Source organism: Heliconius melpomene, chromosome 12 (genome assembly GCF_056956725.1).
Source record: "Heliconius melpomene rosina isolate 202511_hmr_F chromosome 12, ASM5695672v1, whole genome shotgun sequence".
NCBI lineage: Eukaryota > Metazoa > Arthropoda > Insecta > Lepidoptera > Nymphalidae > Heliconius > Heliconius melpomene.
In genome coordinates, this window is record NC_140400.1 from 14,986,523 (window position 1) to 15,010,336 (window position 23,814).

General features: G+C 32.0%; 1 protein-coding gene across 4 annotated transcripts in view; it reads left to right on the forward strand.

Annotated features, from left to right (window-relative positions):
- LOC146534117 (neo-calmodulin-like) overlaps positions 1 to 23,814 on the forward strand; it is a 115,012-nt gene that overhangs the window by 51,895 nt on the left and 39,303 nt on the right. For 2 of the 4 annotated variants that reach the window (XM_085194575.1, XM_085194576.1), the window contains exon 2: positions 22,574 to 22,818. The exons of the other annotated variants lie outside the window; for them this stretch is intronic. In XM_085194575.1, the coding sequence (XP_085050701.1) occupies positions 22,729 to 22,818 (90 nt within the window). In that variant the 5' untranslated portion in view covers positions 22,574 to 22,728. The remainder of the gene's footprint in view (positions 1 to 22,573; positions 22,819 to 23,814) is intronic. 4 annotated transcript variants of the gene reach the window in all.

Consider the following 23,814-nt stretch of genomic DNA (forward strand, 5'->3'; position numbering starts at 1 on the left):
TGCTAATATAAATCCTGAAATTCAAGCTTAGCTATTATTTATTGTATATTTACATATTTAAATCAAAGAGTACATGTATATATACAAAATAATAATTCGACCGCTTAAAATCGTTGCTAGACGAATGAAAATCACTTCTCCCAGTTAAGGAACACAGCAAAATCATTATTTTGTCCCAAAAGTGCTATTCGTATAGGAACTTATTGCTATACGAATATAGTTCATTTCCTATTAGTTTTAAGGATTACTTTCATACTTTAAGAGTCTATATTTGCTCTCCTTGTTGCTGGAAAGGATCCAAATGCATCAGAAATTTAAGCTTGAGTTAACAAACGACGCTGTTGAAAGTACAGTAGTCATGTTAAAAAATTCTATTCAACAAAATTAAACGAGGAAACAGAGAAAAGAGGCCGAGGTCCAGTGGCACAGAGTGTGAATGTAAGCGGCGGTTGTGAGTTTGATTCCCACTCGAGTAAATTAATTAATAAATATTTTCATTTCCTCGCTTCAGTATACAAATATATAAAACAAGACAGAACAGCGTTAAGTTCCACCACGCAACGCACAATGCCTCGGAAAATGGTAAACAGATTGTCTTAAAATTAGGTTCCCTTTGTCTACCCTATATGAGGGATACAGCGGGCAGCTAAAAAAATATGAAAATTTTCCTTAGGAGCAAAGCTTAATATATTTAGTTGAGCTTACGAAAGTTGTACAGAAAAGTTTTAATGATACTGTTATAGTAGCCTTTGTGATAAGTGCCAGTTTAGAGAAGAAAGTGTTTGTTTGTATGCAAATACCGTTTTATAAAGAAAGTGAGTTTTAAGTGACTCTAGTAACGACGCCGTCGTGGAGCAATTATGAAGTGTTAAAGTGCAATAGCGGTGTCAGTGCGTTCGAATTCGGTTTGGGGAAATGTTTTTGCTTTAAATGGACTATCTGATAAGCCCTATATGATGGTGACATCGAAATATAGGGGATTAGAAAAAACTAACCCAACATTCAATAATTATAAACATTTTTTCTTATTTTCGGTTTTTTTTATTGAACTGCAAATTCTCACTTCTCATCAAATTTGATATCTACAGACAGGCAAACTGATAGACATACAGTAAAGAGTACAGAACCATAAAATTAATTATTTCATAATTTTCCTGGAAATCATGTTGGGAGAAAAATTTCATCAACAAATTTCCATAAACTTAATTTGGGTTAAGACTCTTCATAGCATTATAAAGCGAAAAATTGGCCACTAGAAGTACTTAGTGTTTCCACAAAATATATATGCCAATGAACATTAAGTGCTATAATTTTGCGTACAATTGAAATAATATTTTATTTCTCAAATATCTGAAAGTTTTAACTCGTTTTTAATTTGAAGCCTTCTTTTCGGCCACTTAGTTTCGCTTTATACTAGTCAAATAATTTAAAAAATATATATAAATATATATAAGTAATATATAAATATAATATAATTAAAAATATATATATATATTATACGGAGAACGAAGACGTTTTTCCTGAATACGAGACATAACGTGTTCAGTGGTTGAACTCAACGCCGTATTTTATCTTAACCAGAATTTATTGTTTTAAGTAAGAATCGATCTCGTAATGGTAACGTTGGATTGATAATATCTGACAGCGTCAGACTATCCTGACGCTATCCTTTATAATATTTTCTATAATATATGTAAATAACAAATAACTGACTTACTGAACTTAAGAGGTCAATCGTAGCGCAGAGGCGCAAGAGTGAAACTGTAAACGGGTTGCGGGTTCGATTACCATTCGAAGAAATAAAATATTTAATAATTTAATTTCCTCGCTCTGGTAAAGAGACAAAACGCGGCGTTGAGCGAGAGTGAGAAAGGAGTGTCTTAACACTACGTTCCTAGGTTCTTTCAGTCTATCCATAAGCTTTATAACAACTTTGATTGATCATTATTATGTTATTTATGTAGCATGGTTCAAACCTGTTCTATCTATCTATCTATCTATCTCGGATAAACAAACAGTACAAACAGTAAATAGAAAAGCTATTTCTATACAAGTGCACATTATATTCTGGTTTCCAATTAAGGCAGTAGCGGTTAGCAACCAATTATGTAGCTGCTCCACATCCGTCCTAAGCGGCGGTGATTGATTGCAATCATATAGCGATGTGGTTATACCTATTTATATGTTTAGATATGTAACTTCTGCTTTATGAGTACGCTTTTAAGTTCACAGCATAGGGTACCTGGGAACCTATTGTTGAGGCGCTCCGTTACCCATTAGAACCCCATTTCCTGGAGGAAGTCCCTAACGAATGTTCAAATTCTGGAGGCATTGAGTGTTGAGTGGCGGAATGAAAATATTAAATATCTCTCTTCCTCGAGTGGGAATCAAACCCGCTACCGATCGTGTATACAGTCGAATGCTTGTGCAACGACGCCACGCCTTAATGACATTTATGAGTTCGATAATTTTAATAAAAATTAAGTTACATGCTCATATATTATGTATAAGCAGCTTCTCGCGTTTTCCCGCATACAAGAGTTGACGGAGGGATCCTCGTGTTAAGAAAAAAAGTAGGAAGTCGGAATTGAATCCACAACTATTTCAAATTAAAAAAAAACTTAATTCTTTAATGTACATACCTATGCATTTTTGCATAAAAAAAACAAATCAATCAACATTACAAAAACCGGACAAAATCTATACTAATATAATAAAGCGGAAGAGTTTGTTTGTTTGTTTGTTTGTTTGTTTGAACGCTAAGATCTCTGAATCTACTGGTCCGATTTACATTGTTTTTGTTTTGTATGAAAGCTGCATTCTTCAGAAGTGCTATAGGCTATATAATATTACATTACACATATATACTAATAAATTAAAATAATTATTTCTAATTTGACATGCAATTTATTCTGCCATGTTAATAACAACCGTCGCGTTGCTACGCAACCGTTACCGCGATCTATTGATATTCATCCTTATGGAAATAAATATAATAGTCACTTTTAGCATTTTATCTAGATTGAAATTATAGTTTACTGTATAACATTCTAATAAATAATTAAGGAGATGTCACTGATTCGAAATGACCTAGCCTTCGGGCGGCAGAGTATGAGTATGACCGACGCGAAAATATTCTTATAGTTCAAGCAGGCGTAGCCGCGTCCGGGTCCACTAGTACTAAATATAACGTAACCTAATAACTGCTTCAGGTAATTCATTCTTCACTTATTACTAAATTTATTATGAAATATGAACCGGCCTTATAACGAGTCAAGGTCTCCACGAGGTTAAAAAACTTTATGGGTTAAATGAGCTGTAATAAAATATTTAAGTATTAAAAGAAATACCTATTCTTGGTAAATTTGGGAAGTATTTTACTCTACATTATAGTTATGGGAAGTTAGGGGAAATATCTCAAAATATTTTATTTTGTCATATTTGGGAATAGTACGGCATTGGATTCCATTTTTGTAAAATAGACAAAAAATAGAAAACAGAGAGATGTACCACTTCTTTAATTTGTTACTTTTTACACATTGCAAACCAAGGCCTAGTCTTAGAACGGGAAATTAAATAAGACAATAATGATTGACATTTATTATGACTTTTTATTTAAGTTTTCTTCAACAGTTATGGGACAAGAATACTTTGAATTCCAAGAGGTTCAAATCTCGCTACGTTCAATTTATTATACGACTTCTAAGAAAGTATTAGTCAATAATCACCCATTTTTTAATAAATACAGGCAAAAAAATCCTAAATTAAATAAATATTTCAATAATTATTTTTGTTCAGTATTTCATAAAAACATTTTATGTACATATATCGTGAAAAAAGCTCATAAAAAGTAACTTAAAATCGATGACCTACATAATGTAATGAAGGTACGAATGTCGAAAACATTATAATTACATATATACTTGAAATTCTATATAAATTATTTCGTGATGACTCGCTATTAGTACCGTGCATGTCGTGTATAAAAATATATGTACTACTAATAAATAATATTTAAAGCTATATATGAAACTATAAAATTTCTTTTGTGAGAAAGAGGGAGAAGAAATGAAATATTTATTTTTTTCAAGAATTGCCTCCAGAATTTGGCGGAAAGTGGATAACGGAAGTGTTATAATAGAAATGGATTATCTTAACACTAGGTTCCCAGGTTCCCTCGTCTATCATGCTATGTGCAGAATACAGAGTGAAACCAAAAAAAAATCTTAAATACATTTTCGAATGCGACATTATTACTAAAATATATTTTTAGTAAGAAATTCTAATTATTATTTATTTTAATTCTAATTGTATCAAAAATGTACTCTTTAAATCGAAACTAAAGTACGATATCAGTTAATAAAAAAAACAACAAACTAGAGTTTCCGAATTCATCACAATCGTACTAAGATATTTCCTTTATTGTTCAACGGTGAACGGTCGCGTGATACAAATATTATATAACGAGTTTATTGTATTGTTTTATTACTTGAATAATTATACGTTTCTTTTAGGCAGGAAATTTAACATATAAGTTTTACTTAAGTATAGTATCTTTGATTTTCACATGTACATCTAATTTTTTTAAATATTTTATTATAGTCATCGGCATAGATAATAATATAAACTAATTGCCATAGTGTTTTTTGGTTTTTTATTTACAACAAAACAACCCCATTTTTCAAAGACCGTGATTACTTGAACAAAATTTAGGTTCACATAAAAAAACCACACTTTCGTACGAGATTTATAGCTACGATTAGTAAAACGGTTTTAAAGCGAGTGACATAGTAAAAAACGCTACACCCACTAAACAAATGGTTATAAATGAACTGGAATATTTTTATTGCTGATCGAGCGAGGAATATTTCACTGACGAATTATTTATTTTTAATTATACCAGTTTCAAAGAGTAGTGGATGAAATAAATCAGTTAATTTTACTATTTTAGATAAAAAGGCATATATACGAGTATCACATAACTTTTATTGAGAAAAATCTTTTGAAATCAATTAAACTCATGTTTTTTGGGGATTTTCAAGAGAATTATGAATAAGAATTTTAATGATAATGGACAAAAAACGACCTGCGAAATGACTTGATATAGCAAACTTAATAAAAAACTGGTCAAGTGCGAGTCGGATAGGTCTACCGAGGCTTGATATTTACTACACGATATCGTTATAAATATTTTTGATAAACGGACGTATCGACAATAAAGTGATCTTATAAGGGTTCGGTTTTGATGTACAGAAGTATAAAAATAAAAAGGCAAACATTAGATATGACTTAACTCCTAGACTTGCCAAAATACAATAGAGAAAACTGCAATTAAATCGGTTAATTGCAGTTTTTACTAGTGTATTTATATTTTTTTGTATAAGTATAGATAATTAAAAAAATTGCAAATATAATAATTATTAATATATAAAAAATAATAAATTTACATATACAGAGGTAAGGCATTCCATAGTCGAGAAGATGTAATTGCAAAGGAATTGCTGAGGAAAGAAGAGGAGTGTAAAGGAATTTTTAAAGTTCAATATCGATCAGAGCGAACCAGCACAAAGCTAAAATCAAGATAGTCTTTGAGATTTCGGTATTTAATTCAGTGAAAACCAACATGGAAAATTTTATTAACGAAAAAAAGGTAAAGCCTTTATACAATTTAAACAGGATTAGTTAAGCGTTTTTTAAGCGAGCGACCGTTAATGGGCCATTACCTTTTGTATTGTGAGGTTAAACTGCTGTTACCGAAATTTCTGCACTTTAAAATATATTGAATGCAATTTAAATTGTTAATTCTGTTTTTATAATTGTAGATATATATTTGAATTATTATTACAGTCTACTAAACTGTTATCGTATGTCTGTAATAATTGCCAGTATAATTTAACATTTTGTCCATTGATTATTTTATCTTTTAGGGTTTTTTACCTCATAAGGAAAGAACGGAACCCCTATAGGATTACTCTATTGTCCGTTTATCAACTCTATTTGTCTTGAAATTGCTTAGAGGTATCAACTTAACTTCACGCTGTGTCCTGCTGCTGCTCGGATACTTCGAGATGAGACGCGGAATCCAACGCCTCACTTACTATAACTATACCAGGAAATTATTTATATTACAAATTTACCCTGAGAACATGAACCCACATCCACCGTCCTTAAATTGACGTGCATACCATAAAGTATCTATCTGCACATATTAACCAAGTGCTTCTGGAAAGTTTTTCAAACTTTTCTCTTTAAATTTATAGAACTCCGCCACATCAGCTGAACTCATATATCTTAATTTCTGATCTTTACTTCAATGTTAACTTCACTGGTAAAATGTGATATATAATTTTAAAGTTTTAAAAGTCGTAGTAAAAAGTACGTATTTTAAAGTTATTTTATGGTACCAGCAATGTAAAAAAACTTTTATAATCATTATAAATTAAGTTTAATTAATGGATATAATAAATTATGTTTGTATTGTAATTCTTTAATTAATTGTAAATATTGTAATATATAATAAACATTAGCAAACCTTATAAAAAACATATTCCAATATATAAAAAGAAAAAAAAAATTAAGACATTTCTTAGCCAATAAGTGACGCTGGCTTCACGCTCTTCTTAGGATCTTGAACGTGTTATCTAACATTCCATAATTTTCTCTTTTCCAGTTTATGGAATGTTAGATAATATTTTTAGTTAACACTAGGTTTCCTGTGACTACCATGCTATATACGGGATAAAACGAGAACTAAAAGAAAAATTAGTTTATTTTTGGCTTTTTATGCAAAATTTTAATTTCAAAAGATAAAAGGCATAAAGCCTCAGAGCGTAGTCTCGTTTTGTTCTCGCTTCCGCTGGATTAATATTACTTTGTGTATCATTTCATGAAAATTACGAAATTTTACTTGATTATATTCAAAATTGGAGACTTTTTATAAGAGACTCTGAATTTTGTTGAATTTATAATAGAAATTTAAAATTTATTTATTTATTTCTATGTTTAATTTGACGTTAAAGTCCCACACAGAAATAAATTGCGTAAAACAAAAAACAAAGAAAATCTCGTAAAGCCGTTCCGTAAAGGGAAAAGCGAATAACACCTAGTGCCTCCATATTTTAGTGGCGGAACTCGTCGTTCTTTATCTAGGAGAACAAGAAAAGAAAAATAAGTGTAAAAAAATAATAAAAATTAACTATGCCTCGCCCTGACTCGAACCTACGTCGTTGCTACGATCTAAAGAAATAATCTACACGTCCGTTTAATATGCAAAGTAGTTGCATATACTTTTCTTCTACTACTTTGCTTCATTTTTCTTTTTACTAGTATCTCCCTTACATAACGCCTATAGTCGTATAGAGATGTTAATTACTTTTTGTTCTCTAGAACTAGTGATCAGTTCTTATATCCTAGCTCTTTGTACTGGGATGGCCGAGTTCCAGTTGATGTGACATACATACATATATAATATTAGCTATAGTATATGCCTAATTATTTACTAGCCTGTATAATATTTTTTTCACTAATATAATTCGAACCTGTTCCCTTTACCCTTCACAGCATTAATAATGTATATTTTTCCTTAACAAAACAAATATCAATCAACTTTTTCCATACAGAAGTTATTTACTTAGTATCGGTCATCTATCATCTCATTCGCTGAATCATTGCAATAATTATTATTAATCCTATAGTAAATAGTGTTTTCTGAGATCTTCATATAATATTTTGTAGTTTCCAGTCACCATAATATAGTCGAAATTATTTTTTTTTAGCTTCACTTTTCACTTCTACCCTTTGTAAGACATTTGCTCCACTTTTCGCCAAATTCTGAATACATTGTGTGTTGATTGGTGGAACTCCACGCCACTCGTAGAAGCTCGTAGGGCGAAAAACGTTAAATACTTTATTTCAGAATCGAAACCACAACCTGTCGCGTATAATATTTCAGAATAGTTCAGAATTTCATAAGTGTACCTACGTATATTTTTACGTTTTTCTACAAAAACCAAAATTAATGGAAGTAATTTAAGCTTTTTAAGCTACTTTTTATCCCATATTTCTTTCTTAAAAACTGTTAAATTTTATATCAAAAACACTTGCTACACTTCACGCGGTTAAAAACCGTTCCATACATACATTATTTAGTTCTGGCGGAACTGCTATGTTGCGGTTTGCTGAGTAATTGCCAATTAAAGTACGTAAATTGGTGCCAACGCTCCCGATGCCGACTTTGTTGCGATACAGTACCATTTCTCTTGTTTTAAGTATATATGCTAGCTTAAATATTAATATCAATTGTTGATTATATTTTGAATTTTTCATATTTCATTTAATTTCTGTTTCATTTATTGGATTAAAGTGTTCTCTTTTTTTGATTGATCAAAAAAAATAATCTTGGGTTTCGTTCAAAAAGGCTTGTAACGCGAAGTTTTTGCCTTCAAACATTCAATAAATTATTTGCGGGTGTACGTGTATTATAGCAAAATTCCGAAATGTATTCTAAGTTAGCCACTACATTAAGTAACTGCAAAAACAATACTAACAAGTAAAGCTTATTATACTATTCAAGATTATTTACAGGATAAAGTTATTTAGAATTAATGTCTATGGAAAGAATATTTTGAATTTGTATTTGTCACGTAAGGTCTCAAGAATTCGGCGTAAAATGGGAGAGAGTTGCCATGGAGGTAGGTCAGGGAATGATGGAGAGTCATAAGAGATAATTTCTTGAAATATCTATTTGATGGGGACAAACGAGATTTTCCATTTTACGACAACATCTTGTTTGTATATAAAAAGATTTTTTATTTCATATTACAGTTAAAACTCGGTAACTGTGTCACGTGCGAGTACATCAGCGAAAAAAGTTTAGACCGCGGGAAAATGGGTTTTTTTTTAATTTTGTCTTTTTTTAGTGCAACAAAATGTACCAGTTTCACGCGGCAGCTTTTAAAAGCTCTCTGTAAGTGCACTTTTAAAGCTTAAAAGAACTTTGAAATGTTTGAAGTGAAAATAATTGAATACGCTCGAATTATTTTTATTTGTAAATACATGTTTCACTATTGGATTTCAACTTTGTTTATTACTGTTCATATTTGCATATTTGTTTTAAATATCTTTTGAATTATAGACAAACAATATACATTTTGCTATCTCTAAACAAAATTTTGTAACAATTTAAAAAAATAATTAATTTTTTGTTAAATAAGCATAAAGAACTTACTTATAAGTCTCTTTGGTTATGAGTAATATAATATTTTGTAATAATTCGACTCGCACTTGCTCTTTTTTTTTAATTAAAAATATTTGAAGCCAGTCGTGGCGCGCGACCACGCGACAGGTTGTAGGTTCGATTCCGACTTAAGATATTGAAATATTTAATATTTTCAAATGAAAATATGTGTCAAATGAAAATATTATACGAAAGAAAATACTAGCGGCCCGCCCGCGGCTTCGCCTGCGTGAACTACGTTATTATTAATTTTTGTCTTCATGAGTAGGTACCTACGTCCTATAAGTGACGTCCATGCAAAATTTAAGACTCCTAGCATTTGTAGTAACGAAGTTTCATACAAACTTTCAACCCCAAAAACAACCCCTCAGAAGTCGAATATTGCAAATTCCCGTCTTCGCGAGCATCTACGTCCTATAAGTAGCTCCTATGCAAAATTTGATATTCCTAGCACATGTAGTTACTGAGATTTCATGATGAGTAAGTGACCTTTCGATTTTATATATATATAGATAGATTACGAGACAAAGCACGGCGTTATGAGGAACGGAAGTATTTTAGTGAGAAAGGAGTGTTACAACACTGTGTTCCTAAGATAAAAACAAAATTGAATAAAGGCGGGTTTAGCAGGTGTTTTTCAATTTTAAAACTATTTTGTCAGATTAAACCTTAAACAATTTTGTATATAATATTTTAATATAATTTTAAACAAAAAAGACTTACAAGTTTTATAATCTATATTATATAAGCGACAGTCAGACAGCGCCGGTAATTAAAACTGTCGGTTAGAATTCAATTTTCTGGTACAAAGCCGTTCAGATTGTTGGCCGCTTTAATAGAATCGCGCGTTATCGGTTTCTACCTGCCGTGCCGTAGGTATTTTATATTGAACACCTTGAGATCGGCATCCATCCTGTAAGTTTCAGAGAATTAAATATATTTGTTTATCGTTAATAAAATATTTTAAATTAAGTAATTAAGTATCTTCTTAAATGTAAAGCATAAACGCCAAATAAAAAAAATCATATGAGACTATCGTCACATAAGGGCATAAGAGTATGACTGTAAACGCGAGTGGGTTCGATTCTCACTTGGGAAAATGAAATATTTGCTATTTTCAGTTTCTCGATCTGGTAACGAGGAAAAGCGCGGCGTTGAGTCCCACCATTCAACATGAAATGGTTTAAGATTACATCGGAAAGTGAGGAACGGAAGTGTCTCATCGGGGAACGAGGAGTGACCTAACGCTAGGTCCCCAGGTTCTCTCTACCTACCCTGCTGTATGTTGTTTATTATTATAAAGAATAATAATACTGTACTTTTTGGCTTTTTGAATGTCAAGAACCTCCATAACCACGAGGTATGCAGTCTTAGAGAATATTTTCTCAAGATTGACGTGGATATGCACAAGGATGTGGTAACAGTTGACAAAGGCCTTACTACTCTTTCCTTGGGCAAAGAGAACTGGCGTCGGCCTGTAGTACTTACTACTTCTGATCGCATGGCTGTATGGAAGAGCAAGGAGCTGCATGGTAGATTCCATAGAGCCCTAGTGGGCCAGGACGTGGATACTGTTTCATCATTATCTTGGTTACAGTTCGGGGATCTTTTCGGAGAAACTGAAGGTTTTGTCTGTGCAATTATGGACGAAGTTATCAAAGATGGCACTATCGACATCTGCCGGGCGTTTCATCGACCTGGGGAGTCCCTCAGACATATTGTCTCTGATTGTTCTCATCTTGCTAATGGCGAGTATTTGCATAGACACAATCAAGTAGCCAAGATAATACACCAGCAACTTGCTCTTCAATATGGCCTTGTAGAATTGGAGGTGCCTTACTACAGGTACAATCCCATGTCTGTTCTTGAAAATAGCTGTGCTTTGCTCTACTGGGATCGGTCTATTATTACTGACAGGTATATTGTTGCCAATAGACCTGATATAGTACTAGTAGACCGAGCGGCGCGCCGCGCAGTGATTGTTGACGTTACTATCCCACATGATGAAAATCTCGTGAAGGCCGAAAAAGAAAAACATTCTAAATATTTGGACCTAGCCCATGAGAATACCGCCATGTGGGATGTCAATGCGACTATCATTGTGCCGATAGTGGTTTCGGTTAACGGTTTAATAGCGAAAAGCCTCGACCAACACCTTAAGAGGCTATCGCTTAGCTGTTGGATCAAGAACCGGATACAGAAGGCAGTAATACTTGAGACGGCACGTATTGTGCGGAGGTCCCTCTCTCTGGAGCCCTAGCCACCGATGGCTTGGACCCTTGTCCCGCCCTCGGAAGAGTGGTTTTTTTATATTTTTAAATGTATCTTTTTTATAATAATTTATATTTAAAAATGTAAAATTGATTCACTAATTTAATAAAAGTATATTCTGTACAAGAATAAAAACGTCTAAATGGCGTAAAATTTTAATTTCAATAACCTTGTTATACAACTATCGTTATAAGTGTAAATGATATTTCAGCAGAGTGCCCTCCCCAGAGACTCTTGGGTTTGTAAAATTGTCAACATCGCTGGAAACAATGCTTTATTCACTAAAATTATGCCACTACTCCATTTTTGTGCAGAAATAATCTAGTTTTGTAAAGAAAATTAAATTGTAGAGTGTCGTTTTTATTATGGTTCGCTGAAAATTGGCATTTTCACGGTACATTTTTTTATTGTAGCAACATTTTATTTAATAAGTGAAAACCGCTTCTGTAATTAAAAAAATAACTGTATAATATACTATTTTTTTAGCTTCATGTTGTATCTCGTATATAGCAGGGCAGGCAGAGGGAACCTAGGAACCTAGTGTAATGACGTTCCCATCAAGACGCTTCCATTCTCCAATTTTACCTGAATTCAGGAGGTATTGCGTGTTGAGTACCTAGCGAAAACTGGAACTCAGCGCCGCCCTTTGCTTCTAATGAAGCCATAGATAGCAATGAAATTAAAATATTAAATATTTCATTTCCACCAATGGGAATCGAACCCACAACCCGTTTAATGGCCTCAATTATACGCATAGAGATAGTAATAAAGCTATAAGCTTACAAAACGGACAACATTGAATATTTATATTTCCAATTCAGTATTGCCTATTTGAATTTCAATTGGTCCGAAGATTTTGATGGATATCGCCTAGATTTCGGTGAATAGCCTGTTCAGGGGTAGCTTACATCTCATTTATATTTAGTACTAGCGACCCCCTTGCGGCTTCGCCCGCTTTTACTACTGGATTATTCATATAATGTATGTTTGCAAAGCACTTAAGATAATGTGAAAATTAATTAAACTCTAATGCAACCCGCATTTTCGTAGTTTCAATAAGGATTTTCCAATTGTTTTGGAAAACAAACTGGGCAAGGATTTTTTGTAGGTACCGTAATTTTAAATCTGTGCTACTAATCTTTTCAAGTACTTATTAAAATATATTTAAATGACTTTTTATAGATAATTAAATGACTATTTTTAAACGGAAGAAATTATAAACAAAAACCTACCTACTAATAACTACTACAAAAAATATGAAACCAAATATATCGCGCTGAAATAATACATTCAACTCCGATTATCCAATACGTGCAAACGCATCTAAATCTTCGTTGCTGTGCCTCTATAGGGGGCGGGTTTTTTTTTTCGAGCTTGTGGTTAATGTTGAAGAGGGTATTCTGTCCCTGATGAAAAGCAAGCACTACGTGGCTGCCTGTGAGGAAAATTAAATAGAATGCATCGGCTGGGAATAGAACCCGGACCGCCCGCGTGGCAGGCGAGCATTCTACCACTGAACCACCGATGCGTGTAAGGCAGGCGGACGCGGATGGCGAGTGGCGAGCCGTTTCGCAGCAAGGATTTTTTGATATTGTAACATCTTCTAAAGTACTTATTAAAATGAAAAACAGTAAAAGACAGTTTTGGTCTACATTAAATGGCCAACGTAACTAATATTCTTATTTATATGTTGAGAGTAAGGGATAAGTGAAACTTGACTCGATACAGCTGATGTGTGAACGGCGTGATGTGTCAATAATTAAATGCGTTTTTCTCTAAAACTATTCGCAATTTCGAAATAGTTTCAAAAGTAAATTTTATCTTCGTTTAACGTAAAAATTTAATAAAGTATTTTAAAGGATAAGGAATAATACCATTATGGAGAAATATCCCTCACAATAAAAAATATATTGAAATTACAATTTTTAGACAGAAATATGATCACTACACGTTATTCTTAAAAGATACGAATATGCCATCGCGGACTTTTTTGTAGATCTTATTAAGAGAAACAATACTCCAGTACATTTTTTTCATGTAGTATTTACCATTAAAGCAGCGCATGCGCGAAAGTGTCTCAGCGGGTAGGACTTTATACACATTTATCGTATTTATGTTAATTTACATAAGAATGTACAAATAATAAACTATATATAAACCTTCCCTGAGAAATACTCGAACTAATGGTGAAAACCGCATGCAAATCCTTTGGGTGGTTTAGAAGAAGAAGAGTTAGAAAGTTCAGACAGACACAAAAAGCGACTTTGTTTTATAAGATATAGGATAGGATAGGATAAGGATATTTTTGAATGATTTCTTTTAATATTTTACAGTTCGATATCATTTTTTTTCTTACGTATATATAATATAAGATTTTGCAGGGACAAATCTATCATCTATGTACGTTGTCATGTTCTATGCCGTCGTCGTATCTTAAGCATATTAGAAATTACATAGAGGATCGTAAAGCTTACTTAAAAATAAGAAGAAAGTCATTCTAAAGAAAAAGAAGATCTGGCCGTCATGGCCAAATCCATGTATTTATTTAGAACATAAAAAATATATTGATATGGTCACTATAATATATTGTTAGGTTAGCTAATTAGGAATCGGTTAAGTAGGGAATTCTTGGAGGCATTTTTATTAACAAAATATTATCTTTAGAAAAAAAATTGGCTTATTTTTATATTAGCAACAATAGATTCTTTTACATGTAAAACCAATTTCCATTGAAATAACTGTTTATATGTAACAATCTTATTTCCTACCCTCGAGACCCTTCCAGTCCCTTATCAATGAAGATTACACTAAATCAGTTTTAGCGAACAATGAATGTTTCGATGGGCTTCAATACACATGACGTAATAAATTTACTGACCGACTTTGAAATAAGATATCTTTTTAGGTTCACGCTGTACCCTGCTATAGTAGAGTTAGAGGGTTCAGGTACCCTGAAAATGTCGCGGAACACAACGCCACGCCCAAGCGTTGAATTCCGCTACAATAATTCAACTATCCTTATAATATAATCGTAAATTAAGCGGGTCTCAACCCAGTATAGTTATCTCAACTAGTTTGAGAATTAAATTTACATTAACAATCTCAAAGTTAAATTGTCAATATGTCTGTAACTTAGTTTTATCTTTGAAATTATTATCTTTGTATTCGATATATTACAAACCAGTACCTACAACGTTTGATAGGTTGTGGTTTCGCATTAATAGTATATTTATTTTGAATAGATTTGAATAGATTACATAGCCGTCAAGGGCACTAGGGTGCGGCGATGATGGTGGGTTCGGTGCAGGTTGAATTCTGCCATTCAACTCAAAGTGGAGAACAGAGTGTCTCAACACTAGGTTCCTTCTGCCCACCCTGTTATATGCGGGATACAGCGTAAAGCTGATTTATTTTATCTTTTTCAAATAGAATACATAAGTGACAAAGCCTTAATGTTCCCAATATAATATATTAACATACGAGACATTAGTACCATCTAATATAGACCCTTTAAGATTGTATCTAATTTATCTATAAGTTTATATATAGTTAAAGTTGGTTCAAACTAATCAAATATATCTGTCAAAGAAAAACATAAGTCCCCGTTCCACAAAACTTTATTATGAGATACCGAGATTGACTAACTTCGTTATTCGTTTAGATTGTTTAAACGGTTTAGTTATCTATCTATATTATTAGCTTATAAAAAAATATAAGGGATCTCTATACATAGAAAATATATTTAAAAAATGTTATTGGTGGCATTTAATATAGAAATAGAATTAAAAACAATTGTTTTTCATTGATTATAACCGTGACAGTTGTCGGTTAGATGAATAAGACAAAGCGCAGCGTTAAGTTACGCAACTTAAAGCATAATGTCTAGAATTCAGATGAAAAGTGGATACTGATCAATATCTTTCACATTTTCTAGTTATTTTTGTACATGTTGTATTTAGACTGAAACTTAATCAAACTAAGCAAAAATCTGTATTTTATGTAAAATCCCCACGAACAGCACTTGATCCTACTATCACCACAGATATTTTGATACTTGCTAAGCATTTGAGCATTGATTTATTAGAGAAAAAAAGGTAATCAACCAATAAGTGACTAATTTCTTTACTAAGCAAGTTAAACCCTTTTTTATTTTCTATTCTTTATATTTAATACGCCGTCGTGGCGCAGCGGTGTACTGTAATGCGGCGGTTGTGGGTTCAATCCCCATTCGAGGAAATTAAATATTTATTTACGTTTATATTTCCATTTCTTCACTCTGGTGTCAAGGCAAAGCGCGGCGTTGAGTTCTGCCACTCAACACGCAATGCTTCCAGAATTCGGCAGAAAGTGGGGAACGGAGTGTCCTAACACTACGTTCCCTCTGCCTACCCTGCTGTGTGCGGGATACAGCGTGAAGCTAATATTTAATATTCTCTAAATGACAGATGTTCCTAAGCGAAATGATGAACTTAATAACTTTATAAATTGCCAGTAGAACCTCCTTCGCTTGTTCTGCCTTCGGGAATATTGGTATTGCCTTAAGGCTATTACAGAGCCATATATAAAAATATAATAGGATTTTCTTTTCACATTTGGCCGTCTGAAATATGGATATTTTTGATTCAAGGTTTACTATTATCTTCTCGATTTGCCCACATTTTTAATGGTGTTAGGACACTCCATTCGTTCTTTCTTTTATAGAGATATTGACTAGTGAATTGTTTTTGTATATCCCTAGCGGTATCCGGGTAGTTAGGAGAGGACGGAAGTTTTGTCTACATACCTCTTTTCCTCCTCCGCTGTCATCAAGGCGATGGAATAAAAAATAAGTTTAAAAATAAATCTTCTATAAGGAATCAAACCCATAACCACCTTAGAAATAAAATTAAACTTCCGAACTGCGTTACAATAGCGAAGTCACGTAATAATATGTACGAAGTTAAAATGAAAAAATATAAAAAAAAAGCTTTATGAAAGTTCAACATAAAAGGCAGGCATTGTTTCAAATCAGAAGTAATTACACTCAATGGGTGAGTTCAACATTTGTATTCCTAACTGTATACGTTTGAGTTAAACGCTACCTCCATTCCTCTAATTGCTACGCCAGAACAAATTTACTTGCGAAAATGAATCTTACCGCCTACGTAATAGAAGTGATAGTATCTGGCGCTACAGAATATTTTTAAGCTAAACGCCAATATAGATCTTACGTTAGAACGATAATAGATCTCGTTTTTCACGGGAGTTGGCGTGATTTTTTTCTGTCCAATTATAAATTTCATTCATGAAACCGTAGTTTTATCAAATGGATATATATTTTTTTGGTAAATGTGCTACGCATATTTTAGATATAATATTTTTTGTGAGTAGAGATTCGATTTTTTTCGTTCAAAGGAAAGGGACCAATGTAATTTAGAATTATATACCTATTTTTTGCACGGTATTTAGTTCTATCACTCAATGCGCAATGTCGGAATGGAGAACGGAGTATCTCAACACTATGTACCAAGGTTCCCATATCCATACTGCTACGAGCGAGATACAGCGTGAAGCTAAAAAAATGTTCTTTTCAGTTCAATGGTTTTTTCTGCATTTCTGCATGGCAGTGTAAACAGATGCACATTACCTACTCTGGTTAGCCTCCGAACGAGACTGACGTGACTCCTCCCGCACACTGCAGGGTAGGTAGAGGGAAACTAATGGGAAAGAAGTATCTTAACGCTAGGTTAATAGGTTCCCTCTACCTACCTTTCTAAGTTCCTTTTTCCTAATATTTTACTAACTTCTTTAAAATGAAACCAATGTGCACTATATTTTAGTGTAATTTTTTTCCAAATGTTTTTACCAAAAAAAGAAATAAAAGAACGTCAGCTAAACCCATTTCATTAACTACCCCAAGGTAGACTACCTGGTGACTACCTAACACTTGCATTTAGCGGACCCATTGGCACGTCTCCAGCGCCAATACTCGTAGATGGTATCTCGCGGTTCACAACATCTGTCGTAGACTCGTCGGCGTCGTTTGTCCCCAGAATGGGTGTCGGATGCTGAAATATTTCAATTTGTCTGTTTATTTTTAAAGTTTTTGTTATTCTTTTATGTAGGTACATATCTAGTATAAATAAACTGTATGTGAATGCTCCTAACTATATGTGACAATATTTCTTTCTAGTAATAATTATTGGCTTTATAATTTGCTGAATATGATGATAATAAACACAGAAAAGTTATATTTCTTTTTAATTTTTTTTATTCAAAATAAAAAAAACCATGAAAAATATGGAAAATGTCACTTTTTTCGTTCAAATTGCGTATCGTCGGTGGTATGACATTTGGTAAATGAAAAAACATAACATATCACTAATGTAATTAAGCTCACATCGCATTCAACAGGGCCTATTAGTAATTTCTTAAGTTTTAACAATTATATTGATGGGTTCCTTAATTTAGTACTTAAGTCCTTAAAAAAGAAAAAAAACATTATAAAACAAAGAAATAAAAAAAAGAGAATAATAACACAATTATGCATAAAATATATTATTCTAAAAGTCCAAAATTCCCCAAAAAACCTGAGCCTGTACCTTTTTAACTGAAATATCTAATCTCTTACAAAATTACAATTCATTCTACCTCCGTTCCCCGCATGATAAGCCACATGTGCCCGTAATTGTACAAGTTCGTGAGAAGGAGTTTATTTAACCAGAAATTTTGACAGCCTTCTCTAATTATTTTGGAATAGCAGTTAAATTTGACACTTATCGTGACGCAGGTTGTGAGTTCGATTCTCACTTTGGGAAATGAAACCTATAATATTTTGATTTCACGCAATGTTTTGAGAATTCCGCGGAAAGTGGGGAACGAAAGTGTCTTAATGGGAACGAAGTTGATTTTATTATATTTTTAATTTATTTAAATGATCAGATGCGTCTATTTAAACGTGTATACGGTATCGACATACCAAATTTTTAATAATATATAGGTACTTAATTCATATTGGAACATAACAAATAAATAATTCAATTTATCATTTATTTGGAACAAAGAAATTTTAAAACTAAAGCTATCCTAAAAAAGAAACTAACAATTTCCATAAATAATATTTTCCAAACAAACTGTCGAAAGCTCTTCGATCTTTCTTTAGGCGTCTATTGTCGCCGATAATAAAAGAATGCCACTTGCTGTGCTTGAGCACGTCTGGCCTCTCCATCTTGTATCAGAATTGAACTGAATTTTGTGAGATTTTAATGCTTATTATTGTCTTTGAAACGTCATAAATAATATTTTCATATTTCAAGGTATGACTGTAACGCGACGGTTGTAAGTTCAACCACCACTCGAGGGAATTAAAAAATATTTAAGTATTATTATTTTCATGTCTTCACTCTGGCACCAGGGCCAAAGCCTGGCGTTGAGTTCCGCCACTTAACGCGCAATGCCTCGAAAAATTCTGTGGAAAATGGAGAATTGAGTGTGTTAACACTATGTTCGGGTGAAGATGATTGTATCTTATTTTTATTTATATTTTACATATTGACAATGTAGTCGATGGGTGCTTTGAATTAAGAATTCAGCGGAAAATAGGGAGCGGAGTGTCTTAACATTAAGCTCATTCTACCTATTCTAGTACATACACGGTACAGAGTGAAGGCGAAAAAAAGTTACTCCGCGAAAAGCATAATGGTGCATAAAGATACGAAAAACTTTTCTCTCTGTCAAATCTGTCAAATATTATAATATAAATAGAGTTTAATGGAATTCTTTTTAATCCCTTTTGACTGTTCCTTTCTCTGCAATGGATTTGAACTTATACCCCTGCATTTTAGTAGCCAAGCCTTAGAGATATTCGAAACGCGCTTCGACGTCGTCAAATTAACATCGCTAGCAAGCCAAAAGTGGAAGGATAATATAAAGATCAACTAGCGTACGAGTATGTCGGCTACCGCATACTGACAGTTTAAACTTCTCAATATACCTATATACTGCTATACTGCAGTCACGCCCAGTGTTTGTTTGAAAAAGTTGTTTAATTTAAGATGTTCTTATGATGAACTTCTTATATTACTTTGTTATAGCCTATTTAATGTTAAATTATATTAATACTAGAGCCCTGAGGCCAATCGTTCGATATCAGAGTATCTTAATATTCTGTTATTTCAGTAAATATTGGAAAAAGTGGAAAACAATGTCTCATGACATAACTTGATTCATTAGATATTTTAGCATTAATAATAACTAATATTTAAAGTATATTTTAAGAATGAAAAAACAATTATTGAATTGTTTCACTTACAATAAATAACACAGTAGTTTAAAAAAATGTACATTTCCCAACAAAAACCAAACTAACTCGAAACTATTAACAAAACGCAACTATTAAAAAAGCATGCGATACCTAAATACAAAAAAAGAACGGAAAAATATTAACATTCACCTCCAATTTGCCGTAACTACTTTTAAAAAATTTAGTCATCGAAAACTCGACTCTATTTTCATATTATTCTAGTTCAAATTTCATTATCACAAAGTACTCAAATCAATGAACTTTATCATATGAATTTAAACGTTATTTTGTTGATAAATAAAGCTTATTATTGATTGAAATTGAACATTTTGACTGATGACTGAGGGTGCTCCGCGTTGTATGCTTCCACTTATAAATGTAGAACTCGACGTGAGAACGCTTAAGGGTGTCAATTTATTTTATTATTTACTTTTAAACGCCTAAAACTGAATTTTATCAATTATTAAATATGAATATATCGTTTAGTATATTATCTAATTGAATGTGATGGTTGTAGGTTCATATCAAATGATTGAATCTTTATATTTGTAGAATATTTTGTCACTCCAATAACAGGAAAAAGGAGAACAGTTGGCTTAGATTATTTCTGATAATTCATACCTATATTATAAATTCGAAAGTAACTCTGTCTGTCTGTCTTTTACGCAATCAGGGCCAAACAGCTAATTTAATTGTGATAAAATACTCATATAGAGATACTTGAGGGTCTCGGGACGAACATAGGATACTTCATAACATAGGATAGGGATTTCGCTGCGTGACCGAACTGAATAAAATGTGATAGTAAAACCGTAAGAAAAATGCGTGGAATAAAACCGTTAAATGAGACGTGCGCAGGCGCGACAGTCGCATGCACAGACGAGTAGTGTATAATACCTTTCTCTTTTTTCTCTTTCTCTTTCTCTTTCCATTTTTTTGCATGATTGTGTGTTATTGTTGTTTTTTTATTTTAAGTAATTCATTATTTCCTAAAATACTGAATTTTCTAAATACTTTCTTGTACTTAAATAAAAACTAATCAGCAAAATTTAAGAGAAAAATCAAGAAAACCTGCATAAAATTGAGCACAACTTTTTTTGCAATTTGTGTCGATTCTACATTAGCCGAAAGAACTTCGTTCCTACCTGGTGTCCCACGACACCACATTTAATTTTATTTCTCTTATTTTTTTATATTTTCGATATAGAAGATTTTTTAATTTGACATGCAATTTATTACGCCATATTAATAACAACCGTCGCTATGCGACCGTTGCTAAGCAATGATTTGCAAAGTTTGTTGTTAGAAAACGTCACCCAAAATGAGCTTGCTTAACGCATCTCTCTATTGAAAACTGAAAATATTTCATAAATATATTTAATAAATATTCGCATTTCATCACGCGAGCGAAGCCTTAGGTAAAAATTAGTATATATAATAAATGAATGAGAATCTAGGAAACTAAAATAAACTGCAGTTAATTTCACTACAATAAAGTTACAAGTTAGTTTAAGCTAATATCATTAACTTAACAAATGTTATATTAAGGTTTGATAAGTCTCTCGAGCCTCATAACGTACGCCTCGGGGATAATATTTACAACTTGATCTAAAATTGTGTTTTAGAATAATTTTCATATTATCCAAATATCTGCTTGGTACTGTAGATTCGTTGGAACGTATTGGACTGACTTTATTGTAGTAGTTTTAGGTTCAAATCCATATTTTTATCTTTATCCCTGACGGGGTAGCCTAAAACAATGTAGCGACTCCCTTATCTACCACTACAACTTTGGTAGGTATTAATAGACGGGGTGATACACAAAAGCGTTCTGAAAAATAAACTTTAAAGTTTTGAAAGCCAGTGTAGCTTTCCATGCTTATTCTGCTAAGCACTCTACAAAAAATATAATGTATATTGTAAAATGTATAAAATACTATATATAAAAACTAGAGGCCATCATGGCACAGTAGGGCAACATCGACAACGTGTAAATAAGGTGGCTATGGGTTCGGCCGTGAGTGGGGGACAATGAATTCAATTTTCATTTCCTCGCTCTAGAGTCTAGCAGTACACGTAGTATCATGAATCTGTATGGAAAGCGGAAAACGAAATGTCTTGACACTACGTCTCTCTACCTAGTCTGGTATGCGGAAAATAGCTACTTTATAAAAAAAAATCGATTTGAAACTGCATTAACTAATCTGACAATCTAACATCTATCAATCACAACTTTGTGACAACTATTACTTACTTTAGATACTGAACAAGTTACATAAAACATTGATATTTATTGGTACCTTAAAATAACAAGTTAAGGAACTTCTCTTGAAATGTGGGTGGGAAGTAAATTTATTGAAGTTATTTTTGTACTATCTTAAATATTTATAATAAGCCCATTGTAGTACAGCTAATGTAAATGTGACGGATGTAGATTCTCGAATCCTTAATTCGAGAAGTATTTTATACACATAATATATGAAAAGTGTAAAACGGAGTGACTTAACTCTTAGTTCCCTGTTCAGGGTACAGAGTAAGACTATAAAATAAAGTTTAAATTATCTTCAGAATCAACCTGTTAGAAATTACCTTTTGTCATATTAAAGAACCATTTATGTTTGAATTTATATTATTTTATATTAAATACAATATCATAATAATATGTTTTATTTTATATTTCACATTATATTTACATTATATTTATAATAATTATTAATTGAAGTTACTGTTTTTACATATAAAACAGACGGTCGAACCACATTCTAACAACTCAGTTAAAATAACAGTTAAACAATCACAATTAACCAACAACGAAAAAAGGCAATAATTTACATTAAATTATATTAAATTAAAATAAAAATTAAATCAATTAGTCGTCAATTAAAATATATAAAAATACTGTGATTTAACAAAAGTGTTCGATAAGTGCTATAAAATCAAGATGGCGTTCGCAGCAGCTCGAATGATCTTAAAGGACAAGAGGAGGAAGGCTTCCAAGGAAGATTTTAGGGATCCAAGAAATAGAAGCAAGGTATTTTTTTTATATATAAGTCACTTATAATTTTATATTTGAAATCAGGTGTAAAAAAAAGATTATAATGTTTATATAAATAACTCTTTAATATTTTATTTACTAAATTAATATTTTAGTAACGAAATTACGTTTTTTGAACCTATAACCGACTCTATATAGGTCAAGAGATAATATATAAACATATATTCATAGCGAAATAATCTGCCGTATATTAGTTATAATAAGTTTCATTTAATATATCTTTTAGGATTTTACTAAGGAACAACTATAGAAGAAAGAAGAGGCAAGAAAAAAAAAATTTAGACATAAGTTATATTGAATAATGTAATATTGTTTTTAAATTGCTTAGAATATATCGTTATAATATGTATTTATTTGTAGAAGAAGAAAAAACAATATAAATGTATAGCTGTATGTATAATATATATATTAGTATATTTAGTAGCTCTAAGGATTATCATGTAAGTTAGGAATAGAAATTAAGAATCTGGACTTATTTATGGTCGTATCGTCATATTATTATTATTTTTTACCTTCACGCTAGAAAAAAAATTGTAAATAGTTAGACAGCGGGAACCTGGGGAACATAGTGATATTAAATATTGCGTGCGATATGTTAATATAGTACATGTATATTATAACAAAATTATTTTCCAAAAATTTGAATTTATTTTTAGTTAAAAAAAATCAATAGTTTTGAACAATTCGTTAGTTCAGTTCGTTCGGAAACCCATTAGGGTAAGGCAAGCCAAACGTAAAGTAGGCCTTTTCTTACACCGTCATGTCTGTAAAATTTCTATAACAATTTTGATAAAAAACATATTTTTTCATAGTGTTCAGATAAATTTATGTACTTGGTCGATTTTCAAGTTCAAATTCCTCTACGTTGAAAATTTACATGTTTTCTAACTAGTGGAAAATTCATTGGAGTGTATAAAATTTTGTATTTCTCATGTTTATGAACTTTATTCAAAGAACGAAAACTAACAAGTT